Source organism: Cygnus atratus, chromosome Z, assembly GCF_013377495.2.
Source record: "Cygnus atratus isolate AKBS03 ecotype Queensland, Australia chromosome Z, CAtr_DNAZoo_HiC_assembly, whole genome shotgun sequence".
NCBI classification, from domain to species: domain Eukaryota; kingdom Metazoa; phylum Chordata; class Aves; order Anseriformes; family Anatidae; genus Cygnus; species Cygnus atratus.
Genome location: NC_066396.1, coordinates 23,679,817 through 23,694,759, shown reverse-complemented (window position 1 = coordinate 23,694,759; position 14,943 = coordinate 23,679,817). Strand labels below are relative to the sequence as shown.

At 42.4% G+C, this 14,943-nt stretch overlaps 1 protein-coding gene across 2 annotated transcripts in view; it reads right to left on the bottom strand.

The window, feature by feature from the left end:
- Positions 1-14,856, bottom strand: part of PIK3R1 (phosphoinositide-3-kinase regulatory subunit 1) — a 58,913-nt gene extending 44,057 nt beyond the window's left edge. Inside the window, exons 1-2 of one of the 2 annotated variants that reach the window (XM_035553662.2) lie at positions 14,683-14,856; positions 9,614-10,376 (exon numbers count right to left, since the gene is read on the bottom strand). In XM_035553662.2, the coding sequence (XP_035409555.1) occupies positions 9,614-9,947 (334 nt within the window). In that variant the 5' untranslated portion in view covers positions 9,948-10,376; positions 14,683-14,856. The remainder of the gene's footprint in view (positions 1-9,613; positions 10,377-14,682) is intronic. The other variant, XM_050716233.1, reaches the window with a different exon arrangement.
- Positions 14,857-14,943: the final 87 nt, after the last annotated feature.

Below are 14,943 nucleotides of genomic sequence, written 5' to 3'. Positions count from 1 at the left end.
ATCTGGAGAAAAAACACAACAGTTGGTAACTGTCTTCCCCTTTTTTGCTGAACTGCACATGCAACACAAAGTCCTGTGTCTTAAGTCACCGGGGGGAAGCACCCCAATGCGCTACCCTTTTCAGTGCAAGTTTTAGTATCAGGGACAGAAGGGACTTTTCACTAGCTCTGTGAGACTAGTACAGTCCCAAGCAGTGATCAGCGTTATGTACAACAGATGAGTGCCAAATGTTCCTCTATCGGACAGTCAGAATCCTCCCAAAACCTAGAACACAGTCGAAAGAAGCAGGACTTCATGCTAGTTGTCCTGTAGTAAACACTGTTAAAGTCATGACTTACTATAACAAAGCAAAACAAACAAACAAAAAAGTGTCCTGATATTGATGGGATTGTGAAAATCCCTGATTTTGCATATAAGACTGCAGCTTACACAGGCTAACAAAAGGGTCTTGGAGTTGTCAGCACTAAGTCTGAACCCAAGAGGAAGTTAGAAAAGCATGAAAGTGGTGGGGAATGCACATTGATCTTTCAACCAACAGTAATAAATTATAAATTCAGCAGAGCAAAGAGAATTCATACCCCTGTGCCCCTGTGGACCCCTAACTAAGCGAACAGAGGTCCTTTATCCCCAGATATTTGATATGAAAGTTTTGCTACTGACTGCTTTGAATATGAGTTCCTTAACACTTTCTCTGTTGAACAGGCCAGACTGTGGGGACCTTTGTTCTCAGAACTGGCTTACACTGGAACAAAAGGCCTCCCTAAATCTTTCTTTCCATAAGAAAATTGCTTATGTAGGCTAACGAGCAACTATGTTATTCTGGCTTTGGAACAACTGAATAGATTTGGACTGGCAAGAATATAGTCTACATTATACTCAAACATCTGTACAGATTCAACTCCAAAGTACCCAAGATAACTCATTTCAAAATGTCAAGGAATGACTTTTTCTGACGTTTCTCTCAAGGGAAAGAGTATATTGCAAATAATGCAATAAATATGAAACAAAGAATGAAAGACAGTGTTACAGTAAGAGGCACAGAGCAACCAAATCCGAAGCCAAGAACTTGATGTTTCAGTGGAGCTCCCAAATGGCACCAACCCATCACAGAAGACCTATACATCACCCACACACAGACAGCTCTGGGACCTGTGCTTCACGGACACAGGAGACCATGGGAGCGGAGCACACCTCGCTGCATCCCACCCGTATCCTAATGGCTTACAGCTCTTTGCAGACCAAGGCAGGTTAGAGACCCCTCACGCGTGCACCACCAAGTAGGAGGAAAGCAGGAAATCACAGAAGGCTTTGCAATTGCCTCTGTCAGTCCTCACCTGCACCAAGCAGCTGTGTCACGGTGAGGAAACAATTCGTGGCTACACCTGCAAGCACAACAGACATTTTCACTTCTCCATTCAAACACAGCACATTAAAAATTAAGAATTAGCAACAGAGGACTGGAATGTGTCATCATGGTGTTACACACCATGTGAAAGTAGGAAAAGGACTGCAAATCTTTGCCCTTAACTGCTTATTTCTGGAATATTTCTGGGTAGAAAGATAATGAAACCAGACACAGCCGTGCAACCTTATCTATCACTGTGTATAATTAGTGGTTTCTTTCATTAATTCCCTAATTAAAGTGCTTTGGTCTACCTCCAGCCAAAAGCAGCTCAGGAAGAGAAGCCTTAGAGATGAAATAGTAACTTCACGAACTAAAAGCCCTGCCCTTGACACAGACTATTTGAGAAGAAAGCATAATACTCTTTGAAACATGGGTCTACCCTGTTCGATACCATTTAGAAGTCCTTCCCCATGACTAATCCTCCATACTCATCAGTCCTCTACAAAATGCTATCCAAGTGGGATCAGGACATTGAGGATGAAATCAATGACTCAAGTTTTCTCGTGTACCTCAGCAAATAAATTTCACTGTTGTATTTGTAAACAAGACATGTAAACCTCATACAGCCATGCCTCCTGGGAGGTAGGTTCCGTCCTTGGACTACAGAACTCACTTTGCACTACACTCCCTCCTTTCCCATCTAGCTATGGCACAGGAGTGCTGGAACATGCCGCATCAGACATATCTAGCCCTACAGGAAAGGAGGAGCAAGAAAGAGACTCATGAACTACATCAACCTGATATGCTCAGCTGAAATAGCTGAATATCAGGCAGAACCTTTACATTTTTGAGTGCGCATGCTTTTTTTAGAAGGAAGCATTGAATAGTAGGAAGGGTTAACGTCACATCTGGTCTTCCAAAATAGAGTAACACAATACAAAATCAGTCTAGTTTAAGCCTTGCTTCTCTGTTGCCCAGAGCTGAACGGCACAGAACAGAACTAACTGCCTTCCTTCAGCAGGTCTGCCCGCTACAGGAACGTCTTCCCATCCTGGACACTACTGAGTGACCTGCCAGCATGAATGGAAACCTGCATGTTTAGACCTAAAAAAGGTAGATCTCCCTTCTTGTCCTCGATATCCATGGTCTCTACTGAAAAAGCAACCTCAGACAGCCTCTGGGAAATGCTCTAACCCAGCAAATGATGCCAAACACATATGAATGCATCCAGTGAATTATACAAGCAAATTGTTCGACTGCTAGCTGAACTGTTAAAGACCTTTTCCACCTTTCATGCCATAGCATGCCACGGCAGTTTTGAAGTATAAGATAGTCCTAAGAGATATTTTGAAGAGTACAAACCATACGCAATCACATCTTCCCCTAGCTCATGGTAGTAGCATGCTTTGGAAACTCTGTCCTGAGGACTTTTGATTTTAGATCTTTATTACCTAATGAGGTGTCAGTCTATGTACCATTTTCACATGTTGTCTTGTATGTAAGCTATGCATCCTTTCTAAAAAATTGAATATAAATAAAGAATACTGTCTGAGTGCTGCTCTCCTAGACCGTTGCATACAGCATTTAGATAAGACTGAACAAAAAGCAGTGAAGTTAGTACAGAAATTTATACCTGCCAACGCTTTACCAAGAGACTCCAGGCAACGTTCAAGAATGTGAAAATTTCTGTAGTGTAAAAAAGAAACACATACCTAACAAGACAGCAAAACAAAATAAAAACAAAAATAAGTACTGTCACTGATGAAAATACAAAGTAGGATTGTTTTTAGACATATACTTTGCTAAAAGTAAGAACAGAAGTTAAGTTTTAACCATAGTTATTACTTCAAAAAAAAACCAAATTTTCTCTTTAAGTTCTCTTAAGTACCTAGAGTCTCACCAAATTATTCTCAGGACTTAAAATCTTTCTGCAGTTGAATTCCTTTTTAAAATCCTGTAATTCCCTTCATCATTCTTAGCTATTAAAATAAAGCAGTTCTTTGTATTGTAGCCTTCAGATTGATTTCATGGATGTTCATCATGGAAAGTAGCTTTGGAGCCAGACACAGATGTGAAAGAGCGCATAGCCAGCTGTAGTTACAACACCTGTGTTCTTTCACACAAGAAAATCTGGATGTGTATATGGCATCACACAACTATTTAAGTGGGCATGGCTGTTTGCTCGGGGTGCAGAATGATCCATTCTTGGCAAATATATAGCAGCATGTGTTGCTGAAACTAACAAACTGATGTTATCATATGCAAACCTGAGTAAGAACTATTTGCTAAGCAGTGGGGTTTTTTTTTTCAGATGTTCCTGGATCACAGCTAAAAGAACAGATTGAGATAATTCCAGTTGAGAGGAGTAGGCTACTTCACCTTTGCCTTGTTTTATATCTTGCCCCAGGAAGATTCACGTCATCAAGAGGTATTAAAATACTGAATCTGTATTACAGAAGGTTAAAGAAATTACAGCAAAATCACTCAACACGATGCCCCTTTTGTAATTATAGAAAGGTGTTTCAAAATGAGTGTAATACAAAACAGATAAATTTCTTATAGCAACAAAATAGTAGTGTATTGCTTCCAGTTTCTTAAAATATGTGAGGAAACGCAGTATTTTTTAAAGTAATTGATACAGCTGGGGAAAAAGGGGAAAAAAAAAAAAAACAAAAAAACATTTCAGCCACACAAGCCTATTCAGATCTGAAGTCATCCCTGAGGAACATGAGGAGCTTCTGTGTGCCCTAAGTGATATAATTTTTCTCCAGAAATAGCGATTGGTAAGTAAAACAAAACATTTTCTCCCACACAACATGGAAGACAGTGGTTGTGAAGCTCCTTCCTTCCTCTTGCTTCTTTCCTCCTCTACCAGCAGGTGGGGCCAAGCATCAACCATGAACTTGCCCAGGTCTCACTGTTAATATGAACACTAACTAGCCTAACCAGCATTTTTAATTCCAGCTCTGGGCTCACTGTGGTGCTCACAAAAACTATTTTGGTTACTATCACCCTGCTCTTACCACTAAAAAAAAAAAAATAAATAAAAATGCTTTGTCTCACTTCAATACAGCTTGCAAAATATTTGTTTCATTAGTGGTAAAACCAGATGGTGAGAGCTCTGTTTTCTGAGATGCACCGATCTAGCAGTTTGAAATGTGCCTCATACGCTGAGAAACATGACCATGAGAAAGCTGGTGAGTTTTTCTGGAAGGAACTTGCCCTATTTCTCACTGCAAGTGAAAATTCACCGGCTTTGAAAGTTTGCGACCGTAGGGCATTCTGACGACTCCAGCCAAACACAGGCTTGCTCCCTAACTGGGCTTTTTAGAATGAGTCCGAGGACTCTGGATTGAGTGGCAAATACATTTACCAAATGAGATAGAGACTCATCACTTCACCCCATAATTTCCTTTTTCCATGTGCCTGAATCAGGAGAGATGACTCTTCTCTTCCCAGCTGAGGCTCCAGGCTCACTGCATTCCACTTACTATTGTCCCCCTACTTTACAAATGTAAATAATTTTCAGAAATTCAATCTCTCTACTGGCTTTATAGCAAAATTAAATGCAGAAGCAAATTCTACAGCATATTCAGTTCAACCATGCACAAACGGTTTTCTGCTCTCTGTCAGTTTGGATCCTTGTCAGACATTGCATAACCCCGTCTTTGAAAGGAAAGAGTTTCCAAATGTTCCGTCATTATCTTTGTCTAAGTTGCTGATCTGTATCTGTTCAAGGAGAAAAGTAAAGAGGGCTGCTGGTTTTTTTTGTTTGTTTGTTTTAAATTTATGGTATAGTTTCATCATAAGAAGGAAGAGCTTCTGATTATTTTTAGGCTCTAAAACAGCTCAAATGGTATGAAGTGTCAGCAAACACAACCCTTTTAAGCTCCACAGGAAGTTGCAGGAAGCTCCAAAACATCAAAATAGAAAAACTTCACATGAAGCTCTCTTTTGCCTTCTGCAAACCAACCTTCATTTAAAAGTGAGAATTGAGCATTCCAAGTGAAATCTGGAAGTATTTTGGTCAATTAATCAAGGCTTTATACACCAAAGCCTGTTTAAAATCAGCTTTCAGAAATGTGGTACAGAAACAACACTAAGAAACAAAGTACACGGCCATATCAGTCTGAATAAAAGTTCAGAAAACGCAGCTGGACTCAGAACAAATTATGCATTTTTCTTTTTCAAAAGGAGTTGTGTGAAATGGGGCTAAGTAAGAAAAATCAGCCCTATGTAGCTGCAATGTAAAAAAAAAAATTCAAGATAAAAAGAAGAATTTGTCATTTCAAGTCTCAGTCACATCAACTTCAGGGGCTCTGGAGGAGAGCGTGAAGATGACCCTTCGCTGGGTGTCCATGCTGGAAGTGTCTTGACCCCTCCAGTGGCAGCCATTCACCCTGCCTTGGTGGGAGATGGAGCATGGGAGAAAATGCTGGGGCACCGAGAGCCTCACACCAACCATACAAATTAAGTCTGCCTTTTGGTAGCTCTGACCCGCACCAAGCCTAAAACTGAAAGGTGCTAGAGACTTCCTGGGGCCCCCTTATTTTCATATCTTTTCAGATGCAATTAAAAAAAACCCAACCCACCAACAAAAACAAATTCAGACTAAATCTACCTCTTCATTGACAAACTTCAGGGGAAGACAGACAAAAAATGCAATAGTCCTAGAATTTCCTTCTGGTATCCTCACTTCTGGTTTGATCAGTTTGTTCCAGCAATTTAAATGGGTTATCCATAAAATAAAAATCTGGAGAAAGATTTGACCTAGGTGTTAAAATAAGTAAGTTAATGTGTTAACAGAATTTGACACCATTGGTAGTTTTATTTGCTTTCAAATTAGCTTCTAATATTTAAAAGACCTTTCTATTTATAATTAAGACTGATAGCATAAGACAAACCTGACGAACAGCTCTGCCCATGTTACCAGCCCCATTGATGTCATGCTTGATTAGGTGCCTGCAGTTACTTGCATCTGAGTGCTTGCAGCACTGTGAACACTGGCAGCATTTTGCCTAAATATTGCAAGTTTGATCTAAAACAAAAGAATCTGAACATTGGTGAGCAGGTGACCACACTTGAAAAGACTGGGAGAAAACATTCAGAATAAATATCAAAGTATTAGAGATTAATGAAATTATTAGAAAGTAATTTCTTTTGAAAATATATATGCATATGGTAAAATTAAAAGAACTTGCACAATTAAGTATAAATTCTTAAAATCTCCAGTTCAGCTTCTGATATTCTTATTCACCACATACGCACATAGGTATGTACAGAATCGACTCTTCACAGACTGACAAAAGTATACAGATCACAAATAACTAAGATACATTTAAGAAGTCTGTTTCCAGTTCCCCATTAATTTGTCATTTTGATACACAACAGTTTCAAATCATCAAGCACTGAAAATATAAACTTGACTGTATTTGGTCAAGCAAGTTTCATACTACGCATTAATTTATTTGAAATACACTCCCAGGGTGTAGAGACAAGTATCATCCTGGGAAGAATCTTTTGGCCCACTGCCCGTGACATTGGCTGCTGGACAATATTAACTGCGCTATCCCCTGCACCATATTTTATATGCAGAAACAGCACAGCACCCTGAAAGTCAGATGTACATTGCTATATTATTCTTGTCTTTAACTGAACTATATTTTTTTCTGCACCTCTGGTTTCATCATAGACATAATTTTTTGTATTATTTTGCTCAATTAAAAATTCTACCTTCTTTATTTATTTTTAATAACATTCCCTCCATGCACTTCTCATATTTGTTCTAATATTTGAAGCACTCTCTGCCTTAGTTCTTTGCTACAAAAAGAGCTGTGAAAAGACACTTCAAATTAGTGTTCCCAATTTCTTTTAAATTATTTTAAAATTAAATACATGATTTTAAAAATAATTACACCTATCTCTTGAGCCATCTTGAGTTCAAATTTCAATGTTTCCCCTACTTCTTGTTGAGGAGGGTCTAATCCCTGTTGCTAAAGCATTAGCGAGTATGCCTAGCCATTTACATGGAGTTCGGAATCTTAAATTCAAAAAAGGTATGGGAACTTATATATATTAATCAGAAAAATACATGGTTGTAAGCTCATTCTTAAAAATGTTGGAGCATGGCAGGATCATGCATGCAGGCTTTATCTGAGGTTAAGATTCCCAGTTAAATTAGCACATTTTCTTGTTTCAGATCCCCCCAGTCCCAAAATATTAAGAATAAGCACATGTAAATAGTACTCTGTTCTCGAGGCAATAAAATTGAGATTAGGAGAGAACTAGTCACTGAGGCTTGGGGCAGTGTCTAATCCCATGGAAGCAGAAGAGGGTATATTTCAGCAGAGCTCCCCAAAACCTGCAGCAGGGTTTCACAGGGGAGCAACTCCCAGCAGCCAAAGTTTCCAGAAACATCTGTTATGAACACAAACCCAAGGCAGGCTCAGAAATGGAGATTAACACCAGGACTTCTCATCACAGTGCTGTGGCCAGCTCACAGCATGGAGCTGAGAATGGGAGCACCAAGCACGCACGAGCACAGAGCCCAGGCGAGTTACAAAGCACTGCTGGAAGTTCAAGGCATTAAATGCATCAAAGCCTTAGGTGATGGTTACCTCACTGCAGCAGGCACACGTGAAGAAATCAGATTTTCCTTCCACCCTCTGCCTCTCCAAATGACCTGCCACTGCTGAGCTGTCTATACAAAGAGCAATGGTTATCCTGCAGCTACATGTGATGGAGGCAACCACCTCAGCAGGTGGGTTAAGTGAGAAAGCAAACTTTATCTGATCAGCACATGCTAATATCTAAATCGGGGAATTATCAAAGAAGAAGTTCTCTTTCAAATGCAAATATCCCATTTTCCGAAGCAATCAAATGAGGAACCATGAGACTTGTGTGACCAGAGGCTGAAGGTTCGAGGACAGTATGACCTAAAATGCCAAAACACACCCTTCTGGCTCCTGTCTGGGTGTACATACACCATTGTTAGAGTGAAGGCATTATACACTTACAAGCTATTCTTGAGTGTTTGAGGATATTGTTGTGCTAAACAGTTCAGGTCTACTCCTTATTAAGTCTCCACCAATACGGAAACACTTCTTCCAGGTTTCCACTTTGTTGCCACATACAGTTTTCTATATTTCTGCTCTTATCTCTGTTGATTATCAACACAGCCAAATACGAGATTGTAACAGGTGATGTTGCAAACATTTTTAGGGAGGCAGGGAGTAACAATACTATTCAGGACCATGGTGTCACTGTGAGAATAAGCCACATACTGTCACTTGTATTTTCTATGGCTAGAAATACTGAGAATTTAAAGCATTAAATGTTGAAGCAATATGAATCACTCCAGATTTTTGAGAAGTGAAAGGCCAACATAAAATCCACCCTAAGCTGCACGTGGCTTGTTTATACGTAAAACTCTAATATCTCAGTGTCAATCAATAAAGCAGACAAATCACTCTGATGAGGGCTTTTTCATTTTGTTTTTAAATCTACAGGTTTTCCAATTCTTATGTCTTTCTTCTGCTAACAGGAGAATTCTAATCAAATTCTGTCTGTGCTCTGTCCAACATACTGCTGCAAATGTAGGTTAGAATGCGATTTATGTTTAAACAAAAGAAGATACTTCCTTTGTTTATATAAGTGCTATTTTAATACTGCATGCCCTACCCTGAAACAGACAAAATTAAATATGAATTTCTCTTTATCATCACTCTATTGTTCATTTTTAAATACCTACTCTCACTTTTAATGCCACATGAAAACCCTCGTGACAAAGTACATAAACAGTATGTTCCTATCAAATCTTCTGCTGTTGGCAAGAGAGTCATGTGCAATTTGTACCACCAGATTCACCAAGAAATTTCTTAGCAGTGAGTTTGATGAACCGCTGAAGGAAATGTGTCCATCAGATTCTTGGAAACATAAAATAAACAGTAATCTGCTCATTCTCCATTTAAGCCTTTGCAGTTGTGAATTTTAAGTATACCTTTACACCTGTAAGATGTAGCTCACAGTAAGGCACTGAAGCGACCAGTAACTGAGGCAAAGCACATGAGATCACAAAGTATATGAGCTAAATGTTAAAAGCATGCATAATTCTTCATTGACTGAAATGAGGCAGGCACTATAAAAGCCTGACCAGCACGTGCTGTAAACACACATATATACAGTCATATAAGGCAATGAAACAAGAATATCTGAAAAATGTGAAAGACAAACGCACACACACACACACTTTCTGAGAACAGTACTAACCTTGTTGCTCATTCTCTGCTTCAGCTTTTGCAGGGCTTGGTGCGACAGGAAGGGGTCGAGGAGGACGAGGCTTTGGAGTTGGGGGAGATATTTTTTTTCTTCCAATGTATTCTACATAAGTTCCTGGGAAATCCCCCCTCTCCCCTGTGGTTTCATTAAAGCCATTTAACCAACCAATCTCTTCAGGCTTGGCTTCTTCCCCTTCACTGAATCCAAGCGCTAGTAAGGTACCTTTATTCACAGTTAATATATCTCCTAAGTGCAAGTCAATGTCTTCTTCTCGCTCTTTCTTGTAGTCATACAGAGCTCTGTATTGATATCCTTCAGCACTCATCTTGGCAAACGGTTTAACATTCAAAAGTGTTACTAAACAGTATCAAAATGCAATTGTCCAGTTATTTTTATGTACAGGTAGATTCAAGATGTACTAAATGTGATAATAAAAATGTCAATAGCAATGTCTAAGTAATAAAATCCACCAGAGAATCAAAAAGCACCAGGATCTACCATTTCACTACTGATGTTTTTAATTCATGCATTTATTCTAAGTCAATGTCTGTTGCAGAAGAATGTGTTCCACTTCTTCTATGTCTAGCAGAATTCTTCCAGTTAGTTCCTTTTCTGAGCTTGCTGGCAATTCTGGGTCTCCATACTCAAGTTCAGCTGATTGTTGTAGCCAGTCACACCTTCTTCTAATGAACTTGCCATAGACTGCACACGTACCTTAAATATTCTGCCACGGAACTCTGCATGCATGCTCTTCCTGTAAAGAGAAGAGAAAACTTGTATAGTCATTTCAAGTTCTCTTGATGCTTGCAAACTTGAGATTCTGCTCACGCTATAAGCTTTCTGTAACCCTGACAGGGATTGTGTGTCCCCCAAAAGAGCCCTGAACAACACTCAAAAAAATGCAACCTCACACACACACACAAATCTGTCAGCTAATGCTCACACTTTCATAAAGGATATGTCTAATGACTTGAACCAAATTTTCATCCCTGCAATACAAGACATGCTGCTACATATTGCCTGCTTCCTTCTCGGTGGCTTATTGCTACTGAACTCTCTGAGAGCGAGAGGGCTAAGCCCTCGAGGTATCCCTGCCAGGGCAGTATCTAACCTGGCAGGAAGGTTTCACTCGTAATCTCCCCGAAGACACACAGCTGCAACCCCTGCTCACAGAGGTGCCAGGACAGAGGTGGAGCTCACTGCAATTAGTGCTGACGCACCCAGTGTGCTGGGGTACTCGACCTCCTGCTGCCGATGCAGAAACCATGCAACAACCTCCAACCCAAAAACTGTATCCCCAAAAGCTATAGGAGGGAGGGGTCTTTTTGTAACATGCGAGAGAAACAGAATGTCTGAAATGCTTTTACTGGATGGGCACCATACTTCTTAAAAAAGAGGGCCTTCTCCACTCTCCCACCATCCATATGTTATTTAATGTGTTTACAGTAAAACATTGAAAAAGCAACCAGCAACTGAAACGGGCACACCCAGACCACCTAAGCAGCACTAGCAGGAGGAAGGTATCAGGGTGTATGCTTAAATTACACTACAGGCAAGAGACTACAGGCCTAAGCGTTTGACTCAAGGTTGCCCGACTATAAAGGGAAAACATGATTAAAAAAAAATAAATAAATTTAGAAAACAGTAGTTTAAAGACATATAGAACAGTGAAAGTTTTCTAAACATTACTTCAACTGTTACTCATTTTCATCTACTTAAAAAGTCAAGCCCAATCATAACTCGAAACACTACCCTGGGAACCAGAAAGTGCTAACTATTCAAAAGTGCATTGAAATTCCTAAACTGCAGCTGAATAAAAGACCTGAGGGGGCTACGTAATACCAGTAGGTAAAATATTAACTGCATACTGTATACTTAATGCCACAGAAGGCTGATTTATTTTTTTTTTTTTAAGTAGCACTCGCATACTGTAAAGGGACAAGAGTAGACAGGGCTGGAATAGGGAACCTCTGACAGCAATTTTCCACACTGTTTTCTCTAACGTCTCAGTCATCAAGCCATTGGAAAAGCGCTACTCAAAAAGCTAAAAAGCGCTTGTAAGAACGTATATGGGCTTCCCTTTTCAGTGCATGGCCTGATCCCTAATTTGTATGGGGCTCCTCTTCAGTCCATCAGGTCTAAATATAATTCCCTGCAGGTTGTTACGCAACATCTCGTGTAACAGAACACATAAGAAAGTCTTGCAAGTTCTTGAAGAACTTCCTTATCATCCACTGCAACCAGTTTTGCTGTAGGAAAGAATATTCTTAGTCTGAATTAGACTTCTCATTTAAAAAAAAGCCTACACACATGTATGTATTCAAAAAATTTTCCAATCTATCCATAAGAACTAGGCATCCAGCTCCCACCAAAATTTTAATGAGAAATTTCTGTAGCCACTTCTGAACACCCAAACTATGTGCCTTAACACACATATTACCAAGCACCACAGACTCCAAAATTAACATGAAGAGAATTTCCCTGATATTTATTTTGCCTTTTCTGCCAGAAGAAAGTGTACAGACATTAGCTGGAAAGGAAAAAAAAAGGGAGGGGGGGAAAACGATGTCAAATCTACAGCACAAGTATCAATTAAATTGTACAGAAGTCTTTCCAAAAGCATGGGTTCCTCTCATAGAGCAAGGAAACAAAAGACACTCACAACGTGGATTTCAATGTTGGGGCTAATCTAAATGTTTCCAGTCAAAACCAAGAGTGCACAGCAAAACCTGCTAGAAAATTACTACTTCTACTACATTAAATATTCCGAAATATTTATTCTTTTTAAGAAAGGTTCAACAAGTGCTCTGCTACAACTACTCATTTTACTCCTACTGCCTACAGGCATTTTGGCTGCTAACCAAATAAGTCTTCTAAACACTGCATAATTTAACTGACTTGACCTACTCCTCTGATCTTTTATTATCAAATGTATCATAGCAACTTTATGTCCAGATATTTAAAATGAATACTTGTACGTCTTGCACTTGATCTGACAATGCAGAATTTGTCATGCTGTAAAAAAATGTCTGTGACAGTTTTGAAGCGTATCTTTAAAAATAACTCAAAACCTAGATCGAAGAGAACAAAAGGTGTGATTTACTTGCATGCTAGAACAACTCAATGCAGTGCTGGCAGCAAAGCTTCCCTAAACCCATCCTCCCTGGGATGCAGAGCCGCAGCACTAGTCTGTACATACTGCCCAGCACCGCTCTTGGTACAGCGTCCCCCACATCCTGTCTCCTGACTGACCTATGGCATGCGTACCTTTTTACATGCTCAATACCTGTGAAGTCCCAGAACGGAGTGTGACTCAGACCCCAAGAACCTTGCAGACAGCCCTAAAGCAGATGGATGAGCAAGTGGTATTTCTCCATAGCAGCCTGGTAACACTGCAGCGTCTCCAAACAGCCCTATTTGATAGTTCTTCATTTTCTGCTCTGTTAAGATTCTGTATAAACAGACTCCCTTTACTCCAAGTGGACTTACACAGTCTCTACCCTCAGACATTTTGAGTCAAACTGATTTAAGCTGATTACTCTTAAAATAAATAGCTCGGAGACATCTTAAGTACAGGGGAAAAAACAAACCAAACACTTTAGGCAAGAAACATTGTTGCATTTGAGATGATGCATTACTGGATTTCCAGTTGGCGGGTGGAATGGAAAAGGAGGAAGAAGTATTGTAAGAGAATCAAATGCTCATTTGTTTTTTATTTACTGTCTAAGAGCTTGATCCCAATGAAAGATTCCCGACTTCAGGCAGAATTCTGGTCTCTCAACAGAATGGTTTATGTTGTGCATATCAACAGCTATGAACTTTGACATTCACCAGAAAGTTGCAAGAGGTTCACGTAGATTTAAGTAGTAAAGGAAGGGGACGTGAAAGCGTCCCCTCTACCCCTCCTTCTGCCCCTGCTAAAAACGATGGCTGGCTCCAACCCCACTGGTACCCAAGCATTTCCCCTCACACTGGCACTCCTTTGGGGACTGAGAAGAAAAAAAGGTTTTACTGGGTGAACCCACGCCACTGCCAGCCCAACCAGAGGGGCGTTTGTGGCTGTTACTGATCCTGCACCCCTGGATAAGACAGCGAAGACTTTCTTTAAAATTAGTGAATTTAATAACCACAGCTCCTAGTACCGTCACCCCTCTCGCACTTGTGATCCCTCTAATGCTTATTCCGAGGACTTCCAGTAACTTCCCTTGCACAGGTACTGTGGGGTTTGGCGATGGAAGTTCAGGTACCGCACTTCGGGCGGCACTGAAGCAACGGGAACCTGCGTGCCATCGGGGGACCTGGCTGGGAGGCTGGCTGCTCTCCCCACTAGGTGTCCGCACACCTGTAACTCTCTTAACTCCAGCCTCGGCTGTCCCTGAAGTGCGATGCTGCCGCTCTCCGAGGGGAGATGGCCGAGGCAAGCATCACCCCGGAGCGCGATTTTCTGCAGGACAGCGAGGTCCGTCATATAAGTATTCCTAACACTTCGTTATTTAAGCCTTTAACCAACTTCCAGCCTTAGAGAGGGAGTTTTTAAGCCCGTGGGATCTCTGAACCGAACAAGTCCAAACCAAGAAGCGCGTTAACTTGGCCGCACCACAGAGCACGTCCCGCTCCCAACCCCTCACAGGGGCTGCACGTCCACGCGGGCGGGCGGGCGGGGGGGGCGCCGAGGCCGCTTCCGAAAAGCCGGCTCCAACTACGGCCGTACGCGGGGCCGGGCTCCCCACCGGACCCCCAGGGGCTCGGGGCTGCGGCGGCGACGGAGCCGCGCCGGGAGAGAGCCGGCAGCGCTCCGCCGGGGGGCATCCCGGCCCCGCCGCCGCCTGCCGGCCTCGCCCCGCGCCCCGGCACCGCCGGCGGAGCCCAAGCAGGAAGCGCCGGGCCGGGCCCCGCCGCCGGGAGAAGCTCCGCCGCCGCCGGGGCTCGGCGCCTTCCGCACGGCCACACGGGCGGGCGAGGCGGCGGCACCCCGCTCCGCTCCGCACCGAGCCGCCCTCCCGGCCGGGGCTGCCGGCGGGGCAGAGGCAGGTGAGGCGAGCGCGGCGGCTCCGCTTTACCTCAGCAGCAGCAGCGGCGGCGGCGGCGGCGGCGGCGCCTCCCTCCCTTCTCCGGGGCAGCCGCCGCCGCGTCGCTCCGCTCTCCGCAGCCCGTCTGTTCTGTCCCGTGCCGAGCCGAGCCGAGCCGTTCCCCTCTTCCCCCGGCCGCGCTCGCCGACCCAGTGCTGGGCTGCGCGGTGCCCGCCGCCGCCGCTGCCTCCGCCCCGCCTCCGAGCCGCCCGGCGGCCGCCCCCTGCCTGACGGCGCCTAGGGGCGGTGCTG